The 26092-nt window shown below is 36.4% G+C and overlaps 1 protein-coding gene across 1 annotated transcript in view; it reads right to left on the minus strand.

Annotated features, from left to right (window-relative positions):
• The window catches only part of APOB (apolipoprotein B), a gene marked incomplete at both ends in the record, with an annotated part of 37091 nt that extends 22151 nt beyond the window's left edge, over positions 1–14940 (minus strand). Inside the window, 16 exons of the mRNA XM_082048166.1 lie at positions 691–882; positions 1177–1353; positions 1894–2131; positions 2488–2699; positions 3757–3903; positions 4027–4144; positions 4333–4560; positions 5581–5800; positions 6559–6644; positions 6841–6965; positions 7968–8123; positions 8309–8462; positions 9502–9647; positions 10508–10623; positions 13272–13310; positions 14883–14940. Coding sequence (XP_081904292.1) covers positions 691–882; positions 1177–1353; positions 1894–2131; positions 2488–2699; positions 3757–3903; positions 4027–4144; positions 4333–4560; positions 5581–5800; positions 6559–6644; positions 6841–6965; positions 7968–8123; positions 8309–8462; positions 9502–9647; positions 10508–10623; positions 13272–13310; positions 14883–14940 — 2412 coding nt within the window. The remainder of the gene's footprint in view (positions 1–690; positions 883–1176; positions 1354–1893; positions 2132–2487; positions 2700–3756; positions 3904–4026; positions 4145–4332; positions 4561–5580; positions 5801–6558; positions 6645–6840; positions 6966–7967; positions 8124–8308; positions 8463–9501; positions 9648–10507; positions 10624–13271; positions 13311–14882) is intronic.
• Between the last annotated feature and the right edge of the window lie 11152 nt (positions 14941–26092).

Genomic DNA, 26092 nt, shown 5'->3' on the forward strand with positions numbered 1-26092 from the left:
TGTATAATCAAAAAATTAATTTCGTATAAAGTATAGAATCTAGTTTCTAGGGATTCCTTGCTTCAAAACATTTATTAAAGACTGTTTATCAAAATCTCAGCTTTAAACAAATACTAGATTTTATCATCTGTCTCGATACACAAAGATCACTTACTTTGACACACACATACAAAGGTGAATTGGTTTATATGTAACACTCCGGTTTCGCCAAAGTCAACGGCAAAGCATTTTTTTACTTTAGTGAAAGAAGGGGTTTACCACATATTCCAAAACTGTACTACATCCTATTTGCTCTTAACATGACAAATTACTGCCTAATTTTAATATACACTTTCATAACTGGAAATTTAAGAGTATAACATAATGGCCAACACCAAGATTTTAGGCATCGTTCCAGTGGATATCTCAGTCATACAATAAGATCTGAACCTTCCCTTTTTCCTTTCTCTCACCCATCTTCCAGGAGGACTCCACCTGGTTATTGAGGAGTCTTTGTGGGTTTCTCAGAGTACTTTGGACTAAATTTGGATATTTTGTTTTAAATAATTGTATTTTCATGCTGGTATGAAATATCCATTCTTTACATAATAGACGAACACAACCTAAATCTTAAAAAAATCTTGTAGAAGAAACAAACAACAAGAACAATTTCATAATAAACATTGGTGCATCAGTGCATCAGAAACATACCATTTCAGGAACAGTCTGAAGAGTTTTAACACTCTTTAAAATCATGCTTCCAAGAAATTTGAAATCATTGAGTTTCATGTACCCAAGTTCTTCTCCCAAGATTCTCAGATATGCTCTTCCTTCAGGAGCTTCTTTGCTGCCCAATTCTTTTACCAGTTTTTCAAGATTAAGCATTATTCCTTTCATGAGATCCTGAAAAATCAGTCAGAAAGTAGTAAAACAGATTTATGAGAAATCTCTAAGATCGTATCTCTAGAACAGTTATCTAGTGAATGTCTGCTAATCTGCATGTGCACTTCTTACAGTTTTATGTCCAAAGTCTCCTCCCAAATATGATTAAGAAAAAAAAAGTTAAATATCATTAAGGATTTCTATTTTAGCTTACTAGAAGAGGAGAAGGATCATATACAAAAAAGAGGGAAGTGCTGTAACTATTGTATAAAGACAGGAATGCTGTGCTGTGCAGAGAATGTTTTCTAGCTATACCTGATCCTGTTTGCCATCTGGGGAGTAACCAAAATAGCCAAAAAGCGCCTTGGAAACCTGCTCCGGCACTCTGCCGTCAACCCAGTACATGGCCTTGCTTGCGGTGTCTGGGAAAAATCCATTCTCTCCAAACAAAGCTTCCAGTGTTGGTTCAAACCCCTTTCCATCCAAGCCAAGCTGAAACAAACAGGACAATGCAAGAACTGAGACAATTTCTCCACTTCTTTGGAGCTTTACAACAAACAGACTTTCTGAGGAACAAGCAACGCATTCAAGTGCATCTTACAAGTCTCTGATTCTTATGGGAAGATAAGAAATACTAGGTCTTATGATTTATTTTATCTCAGTGGCGAGATCCACACAAAAAAAACCTACACACATGCTGTATCTCAGTTAAAACCTACTTCAGGGTGCCAGTAATGATTTATTAGAATGAAGTCAATTTGTTACAGATGGCTTCATTTTACTCTAGCTGAGGCCTTTAGTAACTCCAACAGGGTTGTCCATTGAGTCAGTGGCAAGGGACATCACATAATGGATGGCTTGCTCTAAAGTCCATTGAGATCAAATGAAAGTCCCCTTGTAAGCATAATGATCTTTAGATTTCTCCCAAAGCTTATAGAAACAACACATTGTTAGGAGAAAGTTGTCATAAGAGAGCAGAAATGAGAACAAAAGCAGCTGAATACCAGCAAAAGTTTTTTATAACTTTTTTACCTCAAAGATATCTCTTGGGCCAAGTCCATACGCATTCAGGGTGGTTTTTAGCATAGTCTCTTTAGGAACATAGCTGTTTGGATCAAACACCACATTTCCCTCTACTTTGGCAGAGACAGGATGAAGTCCAGGTAGAGAAACTCTTTTGGAAATCTGATAATTTCGTGAGAATTTTCTGAAGTCTTCAGCTGTTGGAATCTGGTTTCCTTTCAGAGCTTCTTCAACTCGGCTTTTTAGGCTAGGAAAGAGGACAGCAATGCAAATATGATTAGTATAAATTCCAAAAACTCATTTAGTCTTAGATGAGGGATTTCTTGTGTCACTTGCAGACATTCATACAACAACAGTGATTGTAAATGGGTAGGTCTCTGCCGATCTTAACAGTAAAAATAATACCTAAGGGAAAGACTAAACTGGCACTGCTTTAACAAAGCCACAGATTTACTCAGGTGATGTATTTGTTAAAAAAAAGAAAACACAAGCAAAAACCAAAACAAAACAAAAAGCAAAAAATGCACTGCTAAATAACTACCACTGCAACTATGGTTAGAACTTTGTTCTTCCTAGACCAGTATATAACTAAATTTTACTCACTCTTCAATGCCTACTTCTTCAGAGTCTAGGATGTTGGCAGTGTGTGAGGCAACAAAGCTTTTCACTTGCTCATTCTTCTCCTTCGTGAGGACTCTCAAAATCTTTGCGAGATCACTTGCGGAAGGATCTTTCATCAGCATGAGATAGGCTGCTAGACGTTTATCTGTAGGAGAATCCCCCTCCTGGAATGCTTTCAGAAGTGCTGAACGGTCCTATTTAAATAGAGAAAGTTCACCCTGATTAGCAGACTAGTAGATGATATTGTTAAACTCTTTTGGGAATATAGAGGGTGAAATAATTTTAGGATGTATTCCTATACCTTATTTCTATAACTGTCTTAAAATGTTTCATTAAAGCTAGTTCAATAAAGTTTATCTTGACAGAAAATGTCATAGAGATTATGGTTTTATTAAAACTGGTTTCCTTATCCTGTAACTGGCAGGTTACTTTTTAATTTAGAATACCGAGTTTTGATTGGTGGGAATTAGAAGTGTTCTGGTCTCCAGACAAAAACTCAAATTTTGGAAAAAAAATAATTTGATTTAGGAAAACTAGGTGATTGAAATATTCTGCTGCAGGAAAATTAAAAACATAGTTTGAAAATAAATAATTATTTTAAAAAAATTAAATGCTTTAAATTAAACTGAATCTGAGGACGTGAGTTCCAGGTGTTTCCAGGCTTCCAGACTCATTGAGCCTTGTCTGGAAAAATAAAGCATGTCTCTTAGAGGAGAAACTCATTGATATTGAAATTATTTCATTATACTAAGCTGAAGTGCTCTGCATAATGACACCTATTCTGTAAGATGCGCTTTAAGGTCATTGTAATGTAATCATAAATCTAGCCAGTACCATTAATAACAATGACAACAAAATGCCAACATGAAATAGGGAACTGATTTTTGTCTCAGTTAAATCCATTTAAATCTGGAGTAATTTGTTAGTTAAAACCACTCTGAAATAAATAGAACTCCATTTAAGACACTCTAACAGAAACAGATCCAAACTTCTCATTTAAACTGAGACTTTCTGTACCAAGAAACTGCATCTCAAAGGGGCAACACCCACTAAGTCAGAAGTCTGCAGGACTTCTCAGATATGTGTATGGAAACTGAACTAACGAAAGGATTTCTAAAAATGCTGGAGGGAGCTAAAAGGGAGACAGCAAAACTATGAAATAATGGGAATATTTTCACATATTCAGGAACTTCTGTGAACAGTCAAGGTGAACTGAAGACAGCTTATGCTGGTTCTTGTGATCCAATTTACCTCTTCAGTAACAGTCATTTTCCTGAACGCCTGGATGGCTGCTTTCTGAACTGAAAGTGATGCAGCTTCATTTCTGATACACGTCTTAAGAAAAGATTTCAGGCTGGGTTTAGCTTTCTCCATGATGGCACCCATGTTTCCAATAGCCTGTCATTTATGAAAACACAGAAAGATGATACACATTTTTTTCTCCACCAAGAAAAGCAGAGTAGCTTATGTGCCACAATTTAAAATAATAGTCTGCACAGGGAAAGAGGTAAATAAATATACCCGAAGTGTGAGGTATGTGAGCTCATGTTCCCCAGAACAATCAGTGCCAAGCAGTGATACCATGAAGTCTGCAACATCTGTTATTTCCTCTGTCACAATCTTCTTCTCATTGTAGAACCTAAAGAAGTAAGCACAATAGAAGCAAAAAGTGAAAATGGGAAATATCTATTTATTTTTTAATCCCAAAGAGCAAATTCATGAGAATAACAAAAAACCCTCAAAAAACAACCACCCCTAGGGTTTACTCTAAGCATTATAATGTTTTCTTGAGGTTCTTTTGTACAATTACATGTTACCATTACTCACTTAGTAACAGAATGACTCAAGCCATAAAAAGAAGCTCTACTTGGCTGATACTGGGCCATGTTAAGAATTTCCCGTATTGTTTCTGGAGTTGGAGAAGGCAATAGTGCCAGGATATATGTGACCAGGTCTACCACAAGAGGATTCACATTTCCAGTCCTCAGTATTTGAAGGACTGCACCATAGCACTCTGGAGTCCCGCACTGAGTCAGTGCCTGAACTGTGATGGAACTGAAAGGAAAAGAGAAGACTTTGATTAGTTAATTTCCTGTTTGCAGTTATTACTGCATGTTACATGTTTGAAATAAATATTTGCCAGGTTTCTGAAGGTGTTTTAGTAACAATATATCCTTACGCATGCCTGGAAGCAAATCACACAATTATTTACAAAAAATAAGCCTCTTAGTTTTACAATTTATACTAATAACTTGATTAGCTATGAACCACAAGAAAGTACTAATCACACAGAAAGTACTATAATCACACAGACATATCATTTTTCTCCACAACAGTCTTTCCCACAACTTGGAAGTATTATAATATATTTAACCAGAATGAGGCTATAGTCCCATTTCAGATTGAGGACATAAAGTATGTGTAAGTTGACTCAGCTCCAGCTGGGACAGAAGTCTAACGGTATGGAGTAGATGGCAGGGTCAGACCAAAGAATTGTGCCCTTCCATGTCTCCAGAAATCTCACTTTCAAAACTGTGTTCTTTGCTGTAAGTCAGACTTGGGAGTCTGGATTTACAGTCATTGTCCCTGAGCAAAACTGCGTGAAATATATTTGGCTATAATAACATATCCACAGGATTTTGTCTGGCAAACACACTTGGGCTGGTGGTGGGGAGAAAAACTCTTTGCTGGGCTGGGTTATACTCTAATTCATAGTTCAGCTCAGCTTCTCCAATAAGTTTGGAAGACTTGCTGGGAGAATGATCAAAACCATATTAGTTCTTCATAAAGGCTAGAACTTTCAGATCTATTTCAATTCTTATGTTGTTCTCATATATTTAATGTTTACGTTCCAGTTAACAACTGAGTAGTTCTGATGGAAAAATGTGAAATCCACAGGTTTTACTCTCCCTTCTTTATTTCTTTCTCTCAATAATTCTGATGATACTTACCTTTCTGAAAGACAGTCTTTACATCTACTTAACCTCAAATTTAAAACCACTTGCAGCAAATCATTGACCTTAGAACTGGCTGTGGCACTGACGTGTATTTGCATAATGAACTGTTGTAACATACCTTGAAGTTTCCATCATCTTTGGTACAAGAGAGCCAAGAGTGCTGTTATGTAAACTTCTAAGTCCGGAAACAAACTTGTAAAAGAGTCTTGCTCTCTGCTGGTTCTGCTGGGAAGCTGCGAGTTTCTGCAGTTCCTGAAGGATTTTCAGAACACCATCCCCCTGCCTTGGATATTTGGCCTCTGCACTTTCCAGTGCAAGTCCTTTCTCTTCCAGTTCATCTAGTAATTAAAGAAAATGCATTTTTATGTTATTATCAAGGAGTTATGTTAATTTTTACCTTCTTTCATACATTCAACATAAATATAAACTCTGTAGATTGTTTTATGTGAAAATTGTTGTAGTTTAACAGCTGAATAGTTTTTAGAAATAAAACAATGGAAATTAAATGTCATTCTCCCATAAAATTAATAATAATACCTGTTAGCATAAATTATTTTAAATTTCTGTGGCTTCCATACCACCTTTTATATTAGCACAGTTTGCTCCTTCAACTTTTAACGAATATATCTTAGGAGAAATATGGTACGACTATGAACAACAACCGCATCCCAAAGAAGTGTGTTTCAGAACCAAACATATAGTAATCATGGACTGTTTACATTTGGCAGATAAAGCTAGAAGTTGTATAAGAAATTATGGTTAGCCAAAAGGGATCATTAAACTCCTTTGCAATAAGATTAAATCTATGTTCCAAGTAAATTATAACTGTTTAATTAGAAAGAATAATTTCAAAATTAAAAGACAAAGATTATTTAAAATTACAGAGTGCTTTTAGAATTTTAATTTCTTCCCATTTTATACACTAACATTTTCCTGACTAAAGTGATCAAATTTCATTTGAAATTTATGAATTGTTTTCATTCTATCAACTGCATCGTTAATGAATACACATTTTAAAAAATCAAAATTGTCCCGGTATTTGACCTGTATTTATACATTGTCTCTGTATTTGTATTATTGAGAAATGCAGCTATACCTCCATCAAAATTTCTGTTGTTGATCTTTGGGGTATCTTCAAGCTTCAGCGTCTGGTTGACCTCTGTCATCACACCATAGCGATTTCTGGCAAACAAAGAGAAATTTAGTGCTTTAGTTGAGTTAAAGTACCTTTGAGGCATCTGGACATGCCTTCTGCCTCCTTGAGAAAAAAAAAAAAATACAATATATTTGGGGATGAAGTCATGACAGAATGTGACACATCACCATTCAAAATGAATATCTATAAAAAAAGGCTGTTGACAAATACTGAACAACCTACTTGTATGAGGCAGGCAGAAACAGGTGTTTTTCACTGCAGACAGCATCTCTTATATGCCTTTTCTTTGCATCAATATTGTAATGACAGAATTGAGTGCTTCTTAGAAGGGTAGATAATGGGATGTTCTGTAAAATAAATGGTTTGGCAGTCATTTTACTGAATAGTATAAGAAAAAAACATAGTTTTAAGGGCTGCCACAGTTCTCCCATAATATTAAGAGTTAACAGCATATTGGAAACAAAGGTGCATAACTGGAATCATTCTCGCACAAAGACAAAATCGTGCCAGCATCAATCTTTAGTCTTAAGTCTCTTCACAGGCAAAAATCCCACTGAAATTTTCCCTCAGGCCTTACTGAGGAGTTTGGCTTAGTAGTTACTTCATGACTGATCCCCTGCTGCCTACAACAAAGGACTCCTTCATAGAAACCAGTTTGTAATTTTTGGAGTAGTTCAGGCCCCTTATAAGAGTCAATGCTCTTTATGGTTTCAGTCTTGTTATACACATTTTAAAGATTTCTACAATAAGCTGTAAAAGTGGCGGAAATTATGTGGGGTTTTTAGTATGATATGAAGTCCTGACTTCCCCCCCCCCCCCCCCGCTAAGGAAAACACTTAAAATTACAGATGCCATGACACTGGGAAAAATCTACCAATTTTCATGCAAGCAACTGCACTTGATCACTGTGGATTCACAGATAGGCTGAACTGCATGTCAAACCATTTACTTTAGAGCATTTAGAATTCTCTCCTCCTGCACATCACATACATGTCAGGGTTTTGGTGGTGTTTCACGTTAAAGGGGAATGCTGAAAATTTTGACCCACAAAATTAAAAATTAGGATATGATCTGATAGGTTATTGTGCAATCAATAGTACCAACTCCTTCTGTGAAAAACTCTGCTTTAAAAATTGAGAAGAACGTGAAAGAAGGTAATTAAACTCTTTCTCTGTATGTTTTTCTCAATTGACCGTCTACAAAGCCACAATCTGATCTAACACAAGGGTGTAGAAAAGCTTCTTAAGCTTTTAGAACATAAATAAAAAAATTACTTATTCTAGTAGTTGTTTATCATTTTAAGTGATGTAGTGAAGAATGTATCATAGAACTTTTAATGGTATACTTACTAGTCCCTTTACAATGGCAATAGGGCTGACATAATCTCTGATGGGACTGAAGTTGTCACAGGCTTTCAGGTCCCTGTTAATTGAAATATCTTCTGCAACATTTCCTTTTCTAGATTTGAATTCAACTTCACTGTCACACTTTCCATATACAGTATCCTGGAAAGAAGAAATAAGTCAGTGTCTTTATTCATGCTGCCAGATGTTTTCTGATCTAGCTGAAAGGTAACCTTTCTCATCGGAATTCCCAGATCTTTTGAAAACTATATTCAGGACTAACTCTACTAGGTGAGATTTCTTCCATTTGTTAAGGAAATAAGGTGAATGTTTTTCAAAATACCTACCATGGAAATTGTTTTTACATTTTCTACTGTTTCTGTTGGCACAAGTAGAGCTGAAATGATCCCTCTCTTGAGATTCAGTACATTCAGAGGTTCATCCTTCTCTGGATACAGTTTGACTTTCGTCTCATCCTGAATGCTGAATTTTAGCTCATGTCTGTCCAAAAAAAACCAAACATCAGTATAAAATCACGTTAAAGCCACCCAGTGAAGAATATGTTACCAATAAACTGCTGGGCTATAGCTAAAGCATAAAGTTTATTTTGGTCTATCATTATTTACTAGTTTCTCTTGTTACTTTTACAGAGTATTACTATTAAAGCACCAAAATTCTAACCAAGGACATTCTGATATCACCAGACTACGTCATCTAAGGACAAGTAAATATCAAGAGGAATGGCTGGAAGTTGGAATTGCACAAATTCAGAGAGGAGATAACTAAATTTTTAGAATGGGGTAATTATTAACTACTGCAATAAGCTACAAAATGATGGGAAGGATTCTCTACTAGTTGAAATCTTCAAATAAAACCTTGATTGTTTTCCGAAAAACATATTTCAACACTGTCTCAAGCTGTTTTGAGATCTATGGCTTGTGAAACAAGGTAGAGTGGATACTGAGGCATTGAAACAAACATGAAGGTGCATGAGTAAAACATGCACTGACAAGCACTGGAGACTTAGTTGGGTGGAGGGAGTAGTAGCAATAAGTTACGAAAGAAGATAAGTAAGGAGAAGATAAGTTGCATAGGTCATTAAAGATCATGATAGGAAACCTGGACTTCAGTCTCAAATGCCCTTCTATTGCACAGTCTTCGTACCATGTCAGCAAAGGAAAATTATCTTAAATTTGCTGCAGACAGTCATTTGAGAATTTGCTTACAAGAAGGAACATAACACTTGCAATAATCTCTTGGGGACTACTCAACAGATTCCTGATGTAGATGATAGAAATGACAAAGACTTTCCAGGTCAAATATCTGGATGGAAAAAGTCCTCCCCTACTAGAAACTGAGAAATGTTCCAAGTTAGCTCTAAATTATATCAGGGAGAGTTCTGTTGTGGAATCAGCTTATAAATCTGCAATGTCATCATGAAATGTATTCTATGCTTGAAAAAAACTTTGTGAAGATGGACTGTAACATTACAGCTTTTTAAATCTCAAGCCTACAAGTATTGATAATTGATATTGCTTACTTGGACATGGCATTTGCAAAGTCCTCTGAGTTCTTTGATTTTTTCAGCATGGCCCTTCCCTCAGTGTCAACACCAAATGTCTCCCTCAGGGAGCAATGCGTTGTCCTCAGGATGAAGTGGCACAGCTGTGGTACCTCCAGTTCAACCTGAAAACACAAATACGATATATTTACCCTTTTTTTCATGATCATGTTTCCAGAATCATCCAGTTACAATTTTGAAAACATGGTGTTCCTTGGGTTTTATAAAGTGTCAGAATCTCTCTGCTAGCAGTTGTTGTGAAGGATTCCAAAGTACTCTAAATACATTAAGGTAAGTTGAGGGAGAAGATATGAAAGCAGTTATTTGCTTGGCTCATGGCATGGAGTATAGTACATGTTCTACATGGTCAACAAGCAGTGTAGGTTCTGAAAATTTATAGTACTAGAACAGTATGAAAACTTGATTCATTATACTAATCAATTTCTATACTTGGTCATAAAAGTGTGTGCTAGTTAAAAAAAAAAATCCGCAGTTACTGCATTTCAGAAAAAAAAAGTCATGATGGGAGAATTTTGTGCAAGATGGAGGGATATTGGATAGTTTAATGGCCTATGGGACCTTTTTCTCCTACAGCCCTGATCATGGCTTGACTGTCACCATCAACAGGCTATGAAGTGGTCTTCATGGCATCAATGTGCTGGTTTAGTTCAACTCTAGAATTGTTTGGTGGGCATTCATAGACTCAGCTTGGAGCCAAGGAAAAACGAACTACCAGGGCTTTCCCCTCTCCCATGTGAGATCAGGATCAAAATGCACTGGCACAGTGTTATGAAGGATTTTTGACATCCTCAGTGCCCAGGTCCAGGTCTAGGACAGGAAGGGCTTAGTCTTCAGGACACTCAACATTTGCCTTTTAAAATAATGATTTTATTTGGAAAACCACTGAAGGATTCTCCCCAGTTGCCAGCTCCCATCTTATTCAGTATACAATCCCAAGGGGTTGTGTTTACTTGTTTTTCCCTACCTTGCAAGTGATCTTTGAACCGCTTCGAGAATCTGTTGTGCCCGTGATCCCATTTGATGTTTCTGCTTCATATGAGTACACATATTTTCTGAGGTGTTTGAATCTCGTTGCATCTTCTGCAATTAGGAAAACAACAGTACTTTTATAATTTGGGTAGGATGTGCGTATGTAGATCCTTATAGTATACACTTAGTGTTCTGTAATTAAAATGAATGCTACATATAAAGGAAGCATGAGGACCCTCCCAATATTTCCTTTTATATTTGCTATAGAAGGGTTTGCAGACAAAAAAGTAGTGCCTTCATGTCAGCTGGACACTTTCTAAAGTATAAGTTATAGCTCAGAGAAAACTTGTGGGGAGAAGCATAAGTTTTTGTGTTCACTGCTGTTTGATGAGATCTGACAATATGACTGTGTCTGGCTTTCAAATCATGCCCCTTTAAAGTTAATGATAAAAAGAAGACAAAATTTAAGATGCGGAACTGTTTTAAAAATTACCCTATTTCTTTTAAATTAAACCTATCAAATGTTAGTTTTCAAATTGCTGATGAAAGCATTCAATTCAACTCCAATTTTTCCATCATAATTCAAATCCAAGGAACGTCTTTATCTAAGTCACATGACTGATACTAAAAGAAAATAAACATAGAAAGAGTCAAAATACAAAAACTAGCATTCCTCAATACAATTTCACCTGAATCTAGAGATTATCTTCCTCTTGAAACATGATCTGCTCTAATTCACTTATTAAATCAGCAAATTTTACTACAGTAGACTCTTTTCAGTGGAGATAAACTTTTGTTATATGAAGAGCATTGAGAACAAAGCAAAACCACTAAGTTATGAGTAAGAATAAGGCAGGAGAGAGTATTCACAGAGGTGGTTCTCTTTTAACCAAAGGAAGCCCCAAAACCTAACGGACTTTCTCAAAGGGATTTTTTTTTCACCTGTGTTTAATCTCTCCCTGTTGCTTTAAGAGGCAATTAATCCATAATTTTAAATCCCACAAGCAGGAATAAACATGACAACTGAGACATAAGAAAATATTTTGGCCTGGTGTCAAATACAGGGATATAATATCTTCTTTTGGTGTCTTGAATGCATAATACTGGCCAAACAATGGCCTCAATTACAATTTTCTCCCATTATAACTGCAGGCATCATTTTGAGCTAAACATATGAATGGGCATTTTTAGTGACTGTGTTAGAGCAGTTTAGGTCTGTCTCAACCAGAAGCACTGTTCCCTCTGTTTGGACTGAGCACGTCACAGGGATTGTGACGTTGTTGTGATGCTGAGTGAAAAGCAATTTCCTAAATTGCCCCTCTGTGGTTATTTGTGCCTGAATATATTAGAACCCTGATCTACTTTTATAGAAAGAAAAATGTTAAAGTCATCTCAGTGTAAACTCACATCTACCATCAAATCTGTATGATTTTGCTTGCCTATATCTGCCATGAATATACCTTAGTCTTCCTCTTCTATAAAATATTTGTCATGTCAGAGGCCAATGGCAATGTTACCTTGCCATTTGTGTCACAGAATTGCATACTTAGGGAGCAGGATAGAATATTACTGTAAATCTCATATTTTCTCCTTTGATTATCACTTTTATAAGCTTTACATAGTTTAATGTTGTTTTAAGTCTGATTACTTTCATGTAATCACTAAACAGAATTATTTTAATTAATACGATTTATCATACAGTAATCAGCATCTTACAGACATTTGAAAACTGAATTAAGTTACATAATTAGCCTTAAAATTAAGTACTACAAAAAAATTCAACACCATCCCTGTCACTTTTGGCTGTCCTGGACTATAACAGTGATTAAATGTACATTCTCAGAAATTTTTGCAACACCAGCATCTACTATGCTAAAGTCAAAATACTAAATATTGCTTCATTTCCTGCTTTTAAACTGAAATAAATGGAAAAGGAATAGGGAAATTATAAGATTAGAAATGCAAATACAACCCCAAAATCTATTATATCAAAAATACACAAGAAATTGGCAATGAAGCCCAGAAGTCTTTGAGTTGATTCATGCAGCTGAAATAAACCCAGTTGCCTGGAGGTGGTGCTAAAGCATCCAAGAAGAGAAAAAAATCCTGAAGTTCCAAAGGGACAAAGAACAAAACAACCCCTTTGGTACTTTGACCCTATGGTGGAACATTATGTATCTAACCAAGCAGTCAGGGACAGTCAGAGTTCATTGTAAAGGTAGGGCAGAAAGTCATCATTTCCTGAGTCTTGACTTGTTTAAAGAAATTGGTGCCCTTCCTGACAAAGTTGATGATTTATTCTACTGGCATTTAGTTAAATATCCAACTGCAGTTCTGTGGGTTTATCAGCCACTGTGAAGGGTAAATAAGTGAGATTCAGCCCATAGTAAAATGTAATGTAAATAACCTCACTGCTAAAGCTTCACATTTGATAAACAGGAATTTCTAGACTACGTAATTTGCACCTGACAATTAAGAGATCAACAAAACAAACAAAAGTATTTTCTTAATGGGAGCTTTTTAGAAGTTCGGAAATGTAATCTCAGTTCCTCTGACCTTAGGAAACTTTTGAAATTCTTTGAGACAAGCTTTATGGATAATTAAATACCTAAAATAAATGGCAATAAAGACTTTAGAATATTGCCATCACTTTTGTTTGTTATTTCAGAGTAACAGATTTATGGAATAGGAAAAGTCAAGCTTTGAAAGATGTATTCAGTTAATATAGCAGATGCAACTAGATGCAAGAAATTAGTTACTTGAACATCCAGAATTTCCACTTTCAGGCGTTTCTTCTTCTGTAAAGAATAAAAACAAGAATTAAAAGCTGGAAAACATTTTATAGCTATAAAACAAAGGCTATTGCAATATAAATAGAAATACTACATTTTCTTGTAAGAACTTTCAAATTCATGCCAACTGTCGATGTATTTTGGTACACTGATGTAAATAGCAAAGCTACTATTAACATTGAAAATATAGAGTCAAATCTAAAGAGAATGAAAGTATTTACCTTGATATTGTGAATAAAGATCTCAGATTAAGATCTTTTAGTCACTGAATTAAATTATTTTGATCTAAACTGAGAAGGAACAGCTTCTAGGTCAACAAGTAATTTTAAAAGCCCTATGTTATGTGAAATAGAAAGTTTATAAATGATGGGCACAAAATGTAGAGGTAGACAGATGAAATGCAACATACAACATGGTTTACGTTAAATTTTTAGTCTATTTGAGCACATAAAGATACTGCGTAGTGAATGAATGGCTGTATTATGGTTTTTGTACATTTTAAAAAGGAAAACTTTGATGATAAATACTACAATCTCTGTTGTTAAATATTTTCTGAATATTGAGAGTTCATTCTTTGGAGGAAAAGAAAACTGACTGGAAGTCTGTTTAAGTTAAGAAGAACCATTTGCTCCAATCTGTCTTAGGTATGTCCCATATGATTCTATTTAAAATAAAATAAAATTAATAGAATCTAGTAAATTTGCTGCATTCATCTGATACTATGTAGTTCTTTGGGTTATCACACATGAATGCCAGCACTTTTCACAGTATTCTCTGCACACTTTCCAAGTTTTTGTTCTGAGAATTCTAAGTTTGGCCACTCTATAGATTTAGAGTGTAATAGCAATAGTGACAGTACTACTACCATTACTATTTCAATAGTAACTGTACTAACTTTATTAACACCCATGAAAAACAAGTGCGTCTTTTAAAATTGTATAACATCAGTCAACAAGAGGATATTAGTTCAACCATAGGGTCTTTATGATGAATTTGATTGGCGTGTAAAACCAGACCTGTATAATTGGCCCCAGACTCTCTTTCTTCCTTAAGGTTCCTGAAGTCTTAAGTAACACTACAGTATCATATTCAATAAAGCTACTTCTTGGGAGGCAAGGAGAGCTCACAATCCACAGCACCATATTGATCTAGGCTGTCTCTTCTGATCTTAGGAAAAAAAACCCTACTGGCCTACTTCTTTTACTACTACTACTGATGACCATGTCCCTTTAAAAACAAAACTGTATTTCAAATATCAGTATTGCATGCCAAATACATTTTGTTTTATTGTCCTCTGTCTTCACATTTGCTTCAAAATAGGTCAGCAACAGCTGGAATAAGTCTGTACAATATCTATAAGCTGCATTAAATCTGATCAAAAGACACCAGGTGACGTTTGTGACATTTTCTATGTTGAGATTCTCCTATGATTGCACACTCCTACAAAGGGAAGAGATTATATCTTTGCCACACTTACCCTCTCTGATTCTACAAATAATTGTCCTGTTGATTTTTGCATCATTTTTTTAATGGGTTCATAAATCAGCAAAAACCGCTAACACAAAAGGCAGTACTTACGTGTGAGAACACCACTGCTGAGCAGCAGCAAGAGCAGCAAGAGCTGCACAGGGCCCATGGTGAGCCCCAAACCCTCTTGCTGCTCTTTCTTTTCCTGTTTTTCCTTCCCTCCCCTCTTCACCTCTTCCTTACCGCCTCAGAGGGAGAATGAGCCTTCTGACTTGGACCTCCATTTATATAGTCTTTAGCAAGCAGCTGAGGCATACGGTTTAGAAAGCTCAGAGCAAATTGCCAAAGGTCCAAAGGTGAGAGTCTCAGGTCCTCACTGCGCTCCAGACAATGCTCTGCTCTGGTTGTTCTGGGTCCCTGAAGGCAGAAGACTGAGTATATACTGGAGATACGTCTCTTCCAGTTCTTTTTTTTTTTTTTTTTAAATCAGAGCTTTAAAAGCAAAATTCCTCAGCTGCAGACTCTAACAATGTATTCAAATAAATTTCCCACTTCTACATAGGAACGATTACAATGCATATATTATAGCTGGAAGAAATGATCACTGCAGCATGCTTTCAGTATAGATGTTGAAAGACTTAAGGGTATGAGTACTTGAGAAAAGAAGAGTACCGTGCAGTTTAAACATCTTCCATTAACAGGCAAGAGAATTAAAGTGTAAGTTTTTTCCTTTTTGGTACCCAAATTTTTCACATACCTTCGTAAGAATGATTTGACTTTTACTTGCAATACTCTGTTTGATCAGGTCATGTTCATGTTGAAAGTAAGCTCTTCATAATTATTTTGTTTCCTTATTTTCAGATTCAATTTATTTTTTGCTATTAATAGTGGAAAAAAAAATAAAATAAGATGATCAAATTTATCGGAAGAAGATAAAGCTTAATAAAATACAAACAAAAAAACTTTTTATGAATATGTATATTGCTAAAAAAATAATTTTATATCATGAGAAATTCTAGTCATTTGAATTCTCATATTTATCAAAGCTAATTGCAGTAAAAAAATTGACTATGGAAATAGTTAAGAATATATTGTTCAGTAAATTTAATTTTCACATATCTGATCAAATTGAAATGTTTTGACATTCCCAAATCAAAATATTTCCTCTTAGCTTATTGAATCAAAAAATCAAATTTTGGCTAGCTAAGTGGTAATTCTGTTTCCTTTGAAATGTTACCATGTTACCATACCTCACGCCAGTTATCTTTAAATTCTCTTATTTCTTCATACCCTTTCTCTCTTGGACTTCATAGTTAGGTTATATTTCCCAGAATGCACTACAATCATGTAACTCTTAACATCAGTTCAAGCAAAAGCTAAGCATTGATGTACAATGGGAAGTACTTTCCAACAAGGGACACATCCTTGTAATTAGGATTTCATCTAATGACATTAACAAGATGCCATTTCACGGAACTTTCAGAAATTTCTTTCCTGGATTCATCAGTGTTGGAGGCATCACAAAGAAATTATTTCTTACGTTTTTCCATATTGGTTTCTGTCCTTGGCTTATACCAATCAATAAATCAATAAAACAACCAATAGGTGATTATTATTTTTTACTTCCAAAAAGCAACATAGGTTTTTGTTTACTTTGGTGTCTACAGCTGCCTCAATATGTGTTGTGATACATAACGACGATTTCACTTTGTAGTATGGTTCTGCCAAAGAGACTGTACAAAAAATACAATATTTTTGCCCAAAGCATTTGATCCCTTTCTGAATTCAAACATCAAGAGATTTTGACTATTACTTAAAATCTATTTATTTATTCACTTTAGCACTGCAGATAAATAGAGCTCTGGAGTGCCCAGCATTAAGAGTTATTTCCCTATGCTTTCACGTGGTTATTTGGGGTCAAGCTGAGGCTAATTGATTGTATATAATATTACGCTGCAAGGACATAAACAGATTCCAGAAGTTATGACTCAGTCCATTAGTGTGCAGGTAACATTCATGCACCACGCTATCGTGACAAGTTTATATTGCTGCATTACCTAGTCAAGGGACAGCATTTTTTTCACAATAGGTGCCACAAAATGCCATACGCTGCTTTCAGCTACTCAGTCATCAAGGAATCCCCACGTTTCCAGCTCATTGGAAGAAAACAATATTCACATAGACAACATAAAGTTCTTATTTCAGCTGTTTCTGTGAAATTGTGGGCTTTAGCCTCAGAGTACAATTTGTCTTCCAGACTAGTTTGTTTTAAATGCTTCTGATATACTGAATTAATTTTGTACAGAGACATAATTTGTGCATGGGTATTATTGATATGGAAAACCCCTCATGACGTGCAAGCCTTAGCAATCATAGAATCTGAGGATAATCTTGGTTTGGAAGGGATCTCTAAAAGTCATTTAGACCCACCACACACTCAAAGCAGATCTCTCTAGATCAGAATGCTCTGGGCCTCATACAGCAAAGCCAAATCAAATGATCATTTGACATCCTGTCCTTCATGGACTACAATCTATCTGGAGGTTACTGCCTGCTCACATGTACATGAAGAAATATGTATTTGGGTGCATTGCCATACTCCAAATGACTGGAACAGCTGCATTTCCATGGGAACTACAGTACTTGCTTGAGAAGTAGATGGCCAAGTTTCCTGCTTTGCCATCAAAAGAAAGCATTTGATCCCACATATAAGCGTCCTGTGTATAAGGCTACATGTAATTTTGGGTTGGGAGCAGCTTTCCTGATGAACCTGGAAACTCTGTAGACACGATTCGAAGTTTGTATAGCCAGAAAATTGAACAAGTAAATAATGAAAGAACTCCTGTGCATGTTGGGGCATGTATCTGGGAGTACAAAGTCCTAGCTTCAGTTGTGTATGTATGGCACATCTGGATTAAATGCAAATATAATACATGTGGCAGGGACTAGGGCTCAGGACTGAGTAAATCTATTGCTTATTTTCAAACTGCTTGAACTCTCACTTGTAAGCCATGGCACATCATTTAGGGGAGAGTGACCTGGGGGTCCTGGTGGACATCAGGATGACCATGAGCCAGCACTGTGCCCTTGTGGCCAGGAAGGCCAATGGCATCCTGGGGTGTATTAGAAGGGGGGTGGTTAGTAGGTCGAGAGAGGTTCTCCTTCCCCTCTTCTCTGCCCTAGTGAGACCACACCTGGAATATTGTGTCCAGTTCTGGACCCCTCAGTTCCAGAAGGACAGGGAACTGCTGGAGAGAGTCCAGTGCAGGGCTACAAAGATGATGAAGGGAGTGGAGCATCTCCCTTATGAGGAAAGGCTGAGGGAGCTGGGTCTCTTTAGTTTGGAGAAGAGGAGACTGAGGGGTGACCTTATTAGTGTTTACAAATATACAAAGGGTGAGTGTCACGAGGATGGAGCCAGGCTCTTCTCGGTGACAAACAATGGTAGGACAAGGGGTAATGGTTTTAAGCTGGAACATAAGAGGTTCCACTTAAACTTGAGAAGAAACTTCTTCTCTGTGAGGGTAACAGAGCACTGGAACAGCTGCCCAGGGAGGTTGTGGAGTCTCCTACTCTGGAGACATTCAAAACCCGCCTGGACACATTCCTGTGTAGCCTCATCTAGGTGTTCCTGCTCGAGCAGGGGGATTGGACTGGATGAGCTTTCAAGGTCCCTTCCAGTCCCTAGCATTCTATGATAGATACCAGACAGTTCTATGATACACAGGAGTATATTAATTAGAATAAAAATGGATTGGGTGGTCACAGCCACCTGTAGAATCTAGAAAACCCAAGAAAACTGAGCACAGTAAACTAATACCAGCAAATAGCTGGGAGTCAGCAAGGGAAAGCATTTTTAATAGCTCCTATTCCATAACGTGTGTTATGGTGTCCTGTATTTATGGTACATATGGCACATCCTCATGGCCTCCAGAGTACTGTACATTCACTGATCCCTCTATTTTCAGTACAAATGTGTGCATCTAACATTCCTTCTGTTGTATTTAGGGATTGTCAAATGGATACCATTAAACAGAAAACCCACTTAAACTAAAACTTTGACTGATAGGATTTGGGCTTTGAATTTGTTTCTTAGCCATACTGTGCATTAACCCTTTTTTTTTTTCTTTTGTACAGTCTTAGTTGCAGGAATTCACCTGTCAATCAGAGTCTAAGTTTGATTCTAGAAAGAACAATTTCTTTCATCAAATTTTGTCTTCAGACTTCAGTCCACGTTTTTCCACAGCTGTACAGAGGAAGCTGCATCAAATCACTCACCTGAAACTGAACTCCCTCCTCTCATCACTGGCCATATCCATCAGAAATTTTATCTTGTGTTTGTCATTTCATTGTCTTGGGATAAGGCCCTCTTCAATTAACTCATTTAGGTTCTTTGTTAAGTTTTGCATCTTTTTCACTCAGTGGTTTCTGCAAGACAACCATACAGTCTGTGGAAGCAACTGTACTTGGCACTATGTTGCTTATATTCCAAAGTATCCTTGTGTACCTTTAATCTCTTTCTCTCTTTTCATTTTTCCTTCCTTCCTTCCTTCCTTCCTTCCTTCCTTCCTTCCTTCCTTCCTTCCTTCCTTCCTTCCTTCCTTCCTCCCTCCCTCCCTCCCTCCCTCCCTTCCTCCCTTCCTCCCTTCCTCCCTTCCTCCCTCTCTTCCTTCCCTTCCTCTCCTTTTTCTTCCTTCTTTCTTCTTTTCTAAGAAACACACCCCCTACACAGTGTTCACTTTTTTTCTCATTACTTATTTAAGTCAAGGCCCAACACTTCTGGTTCTTTGGGAGCTCCTTGGAAACATTGGTTTTAGTCTTCTACTGTTTCCCAGATCACAGTGTCATCTGTTTAGGTCTTAGTATGTCCCTCATCAGAGAAAAATGGTTGTATTTTCTGGCGAAACACCTATAGTGCTAACTGCAACCCAATGGCAATTGGAGGAAACCATGTCTCCCAAAGGAGGTGTTGGAGGTGCATAAACATACCCTCTGTTTGTCTAAGAACCACTGCCAGAAGCCTGCTGAGGCATCAAGAGTAGAAAAATATTTGGCATAAGCCATCTCCTCCAGAATTTCTCTCCTTGTAGGTAGTGGAAAATGTTTCCTTTTTACATATTTATTTAGTTCTTTTGAGAACCCTGGGCAAAGAGTCTGTCTTCTTTTTGTACTAACAAGAAAAAGTACTGCTTCTGTTGAAACTTTTATTCACACTCTTCCTTCAAAGTATTAGAACTGCTCAGTTCCTTCATTTCATTTTGTCCCTAGGCAAAGAAGCGCACTTTTGAACTGTGGTAAGTTGGGATCTCTAAATTCAGTTTGGAATTCTGCTGAGATATTCCTACAAAGGTTTTGCAAAGCTCTACTTTATTCTCTCTCACCAACGAGGTGACATGGTGAAGTGCTCAATGTATTTCTACAGCAGCATTTTTTCCATTTTTTTTAAATTTTCTTCCAATTTATTACTTATCCACAACTTCCATTCAAATGCTCCCTTCTAAGCTCACCTCTGGAAAATTGATCTTCTACCATCTCTTTTAGTACTAAAAACATTGTTTCTGGTACAGATGTCCAGTGCATCTGCAAAAAAGGTAAGACTAAGAAACAACCCATTTACTTTCACAATGACAATTCAGGGATTTCCTGTACAAAAAAATTACACACTGCTGTTCTAGTTACTTCCACTGAAACAGTGGCATGTTCTTCATCCTTTTTGTCCAGGTTGTAATGTTACAGTATTGCCAGCCTTGCCAAAATATCGTATTCCAGTGGAGTGTCATGATGTAAGTGGATCACATTTTTTGAGAACTCCCAACTTTAAAATCTGTACACCTTTTGCTTCATCTCTCCCATGGTTTCAACCCTCCATCATCTTTATACTGCCAGAGCTCATGCTGTCTCCACAGGCTTTCACGTACACAGGATGCCATCTCTGCCTGCAAAGTTCCAACTGCTTTCCCAAAATTAATTCACACCACCACTGTGCTTTCTATGATGCTTTTCTTCATCTCCACATCTGGCCACTTCTCAGGGACTCAATTTGTTTTCCAGACTTTGTTTTCCAGATTATGTTTTCCAGACTATGTTGAGTTCATCAACATAGAAACATTCTTTCCTTTTTTTATTCTTTTTTTTTTTTTTCAAATATTTATCTGTTACATGTTTATTTTTCTACAGAATACCATATTCCCCAAATAGGTACACTACACTTCAATTCTTAGTCTTCTCAATTTCAATTAAATGGAAGATTTGAACGTAAGAATTATCATTTATAGAACTATTGCCTTGCTGTTTTTCTTTTTGCTGGCTTCTGCTGTTCACAAATACACAGAGGAGCAATGTTTAAATCTTTTCCAGTTGTTTAGGGAGCTCATTTTTCCACCACTGTAAGCAGTTCATTTTTCTTTCTGCTTTTGAGAGCTGTTCAATAATCACTCAAAGTCAAAGAGTCTGACAGGTCAGCTTCACTCAGTGTCTGAGTTGATCCACCAATTTGATAGTTTTAACTGACTGGTATTGTGCAACACAAATTTCTACACAATGTTACATGGAATTTTACTAGATCATTCCTGAACCTTTTCAAGGCATTGTTCTCCTTAGATAGGGAAAAATACTCTGTCTCCACATTAGTCATCGGGAACAGAATCACAAACAACTAACTTGCCTTACAGAGCATAGGAAGCCCTCGCTATAGCTTTCTCCCAATGTTAGATAATTAATACTGCAGAAGATGCCCCCTGTGACATATTGGCTGTTTGACGGCCACAAGGAAGGCTCTGTGAACTGATCTTACACATACTAGTTAAGGCAATAGTTAGGTTTACCCAATATCTCATCTGAGGAGGAGAAAAAGTTTTCTGTGTGTTTTGTATTTGTTTGGGTTTTCTTTCTTTTTTTTTTTTAAAAAAAAAAATATATTAAGGCTCTGATGCTATATAAGGAAGAAAAAGAAAAAAGGAAAAAAGAAAGAGTCAGTACTTTTTGCATGACTGTACCACAAACGATAACAAAACTTACGAAGCCACAAGAGTGACAGTAGATGTGGCTGTCAGGTGGGGACCTAATTTTAATCTGTACTTGGACCAGGTTATAAATTTCATTACTGGATGATGAACTGCACCTGTTAGGCTTGAGGCTCTGAAAAGTTAGAAAGGAAGGGGACATGTCATTCAGCATATTGGTACCAACATCAAAGGCTTTTCACTTTCTGGTCACCTTCGTTAATATAGCCTTAATGAGCAGTGGGTTCAGTTTGCTTACCAGGGTAGAAATATTTTAAAAATTAGAAACATTATTGTAGTGGTTGTGATTTTAAATTCTAGGGCAGACCAAGAACAGAAAAGATTTGGGGAAAAAAACCCTGTCTTTTATCCCTAACAGGGCTTTGCATTGTATCATTGAAATATCCTCAGCTTATCCATACACCTGGGTATTTTGCTAATTAAACAACACAATTTTATTGATGATAACAAAAATTCTTAATTTCTAGAAAAGTCCTCTGAGAAAAAAAGGTCTTTTTATCCTCTGACCAGATTCCTTTCTAAACTCAGTATAGCAGCCTAGATTAACATACAATTGTCAGGAATCAAATTCATATTTTAAAGACAGTTATTTGGGATATTTTTAATTATTACATTAAATATTTATATAATTACTTATCTGGGGAAATGTTCTGGTGCAGGAACTACATACCACTTCTTTGCAGGTACAGTTAATCTAAAATGTGCATTTTTCATGTATATTTTAAGTAAAGCATTTGTCCGTGCTTCATGAATTGTTCATTTTACTGGTAAGTTTCCTCTTTCCTGTTCTTTGTTAATTTCTTAATACTCCTTTTTGTCCAGCAAAATCAGTGACAAATATTATCCCCTTTACACATTTCTTTTATTCCAGAAACCCCTGTCTGAAGTCACCTTATTCTCAGTTCTACTGTATTATCTTTTCTAAGGACTTTATATCCCTATAGTGTAGTTCAAGCTTATATATGAGCTCTTATTTCTTTCTAAGTGCTCTTTCACTCCTTTCATTCAGTTAAGAATGACTCTGTACTTTATAAGCATGTTGTGGATTTTGGGGTTGTCATATGCAGGGATAGGAGTTGGACTTGATGTTCCTTGTGGGTCCTTTCCAACTCAGGACATTCTATGATTAATGCAAATTTCTGCCAAAATCAATGGGTTTCCTAATCTAAAGTTTTGCTTAAAACTAATTTCCAATATTTGCACATTTTTATGAGTTAAATCATGTTATTTTTGTTAAGTCCACCATACAGTTAGAAAGAATGGTGTTGGAAATAAGAATGGCACCCTTATTGGCATTACTTATGCATTCAATGATGTCACTGGGGCTACAGTGACATGGTATCATGATTCCAGTTTTACGTATCAACGTACGTGGTCACATTCTCACATTGGTCATTGAATTCCTTCTGTATACAGTTTCTGTTTTGGGGTGTGAAGGTTTGAATATCAGTCGATGACATCTTTGAAAAATGTGTCTCTCTTTGGGTAATAATGGGTTGCAAACAGTTGCCGCTTAAGCAAAAGCTCCTTGACATAAAGGGTTCAGTGAAGATGGAGAATTTTGTTTTATATTTGTGTATGACTGTCCAATTGTCTCTGCTGTCGACAATGTAGTGATTCATTATGCTGATCACTCAAATGAAACCGAACCTCATTTAACATAAAGATAAGGTATGAACTGCAAAAACAGGTTAAAGTTCATCTTACAATAGCAGTGGAGGCCCAGAAAAGAAAAGGGAACATCCTGTTATTTAGTAACAGAAGGAAAACTTCCAGACTTTTTTTTTTTTTTTGGTTATTTGAAAACATTCTTAATTGAGTTAAATAAAACATCTGAATATTCATCTAGTTAGCAAGAATGAAGATTTCTGAATTATACATTTTGGCATAAAACCCCAACATATCAACGTAGTTTAATGAAAAAGGACAGGTTTCTTTGAGAAATGTAACACTAATAGTTCATTTATCTGCAGAAATGAATTGGTTAACAATTACAGAATTATATTACTCTATCTGATCTGAGGATTTGGCTCAATTCTGAAGTGGCCTCTCTGTTCTTATTTGATGCTTTCAACAGCTATTTCTCGGCTGACTGCCCCACCATTTGCTTTCTATTCCTTGACCTTTTGCCATCTTTCCCCTTGTATCCGGTATTTCTGATTTTTCATTGCCACAATTGCACTTAGAGAGTTTAATTTTCTAGTGTTATTCTTCCCTTTCTTCTTCCTATTTTCTCTGTCCCAGCACATCACTTATATACCTCACACTATCCCAATGTTACCTTTACTTCTTCCTCATAGTTAGCATTTTGCTAAGTCTTACTTTGACTTTAGACTGCTGAAATCTTCTCTTTATCTTCCTGTTCACTAATCCCTTGTAATCCACTGTCCTATTCAGAATTCCTCTGTGAGAACAGCCTACCAGGTTCTCATGACACTCCACTTCAGCTTGTTAAAATGGTCACTTCTGTTACATTAAGCCACACATAACCTCGGAGTACTTTACTGTGTGGCTTCCTGAAATAATGCTCTGTCCATTTCCTAATCTCATGATGCAAAGCTTGAGCACTGTTTCCTCGTCCCGTGTAGACTTCATGATACAATGTTCAGATGACAAGTTTAGAGAAGATGAATTCCACTGCGATGGTAAGGATTTGGTGGGCAGAGAATGTGCACACAGTTGTAAGCAATTCTGAACTGTGGTCAATGTGCAGATGTGGGGAAAAAAGCAAAACAGGAACAGAATGAGGGAAGAGAATGGAGAACAGCGTCAAAACATTAAAATGGTATTACAGTAATGCAAACAATGGTATGTTCTCAACAGTAACGGTAATAATAGAAGCAAACAGAGCTATTATTCCCTTCCTGTCGTTCCAGTTCAAATAGTATACAGTGGAAACTGAGAAGGATCAGAGATAGGCCGTGGAAAATATTCCAGTCTAAGAGAGACTGAAGAGACTGTGATTATTTGCTTTGAAGAGGAGATAAGAAGAGATAAGATAAAGGCACACAAACCAATTACAAATACAGAGCAAGATGAAAACCACTAAGAGTATTCCTGCAGTACATGAGGACATTTTGGGGGTGCTTGTGTGTGGACTCAGTTCCTGAAACATGGCCATCCAATTCTATTTTCAACTCCTAGAGTATCAAGGATACCTATATGGTGGCTGGAGATAAGACATGGATCTTAGATGAGATTTGCACTGTTCTCAGTTAGCAACTGAAGGTCAGAGGAGATAATGCACTGAGTAAAAAGTGATACTATATGCTCAAGTCTACTTAATCTTGCTTTCATTGCATTTGAAAGTTGGCAATAAATCTGAATGTAAAACCTAAACTAACTGAGCAAAAACAAGTATTAAATATGTATCACAGATAGCTTTGGAGACCTCTGAAGTTTATTCATTTATGTGCCTCTTGGTTTAACTTATCTCCTGGACATCCTATTCTAGCTGGGCTGGGACCTTATCACAGTAGTGTTTTACAAAGACAAAAAAGAATTCTTCTTTCCTTGACTCTGCTGGTGATCTAAATACAAACGAAAGAGACTGAAACAGACAGATACAATAACACTATGATGCAGAAAGTATGTAATTTATCTATTTGCCAAAACTTGGACATCTTAAGTCATCTCACATACTCATATATTTTGCCTGGTTTTCAGCTGCCACTTCCAAAGAGTAAAACAGCTTAGTTTTGAAATGATCCAAATTTTCATGCTTAAGCATGTAAGCTATGAATTTTCCTTCAGAGGAAGGTAATTCTATAACTCCTTCTAGCATTTCTCTGTAAATCACCTGACATCACTGGGGAAAGAGTGTAGTTGTTTCTATATGTCTACTTTATATTCTATAATAATCCATCTTTTAGTCTGGATACTAATTCATGATGCATGATTCTAGTGGGGCTAGAAAATAAATTTCAAAGATGCAATTATGTTCTCACATAAAATTCACTCTCAACAGACTTACTTTGATAGACGTTTGTTTTCCTGCATCTTATGTGAAATAATTCCTCATGTACCCAAGTAAGAGTGTAAAATGTAGATTAAGGAAGAATGTAGAGTGTAGAATCAGATTCCTCAGTCGTAGATGGTAGAGTTTGAAACAGGTAAAGCTGCGAATGTGAAACTTCTCCAGTTCTTTGAAATGGCAGTTGTGCTTAGAAATTCAGATGTTAGCATTTTTATTATTCAGTTTCATGGGATTAATGTCAAGACTAATGTTGAATTTAAGTTGAGACTTATGTTGGGAAAGTGTTTGAAATTTTCCCATGACTTTACACTTTGGTAAAAAAC

The sequence above is a fragment of the Streptopelia decaocto genome (genome assembly GCF_964273445.1).
Source record: "Streptopelia decaocto genome assembly, chromosome: 3".
NCBI classification, from domain to species: Eukaryota; Metazoa; Chordata; class Aves; order Columbiformes; family Columbidae; genus Streptopelia; species Streptopelia decaocto.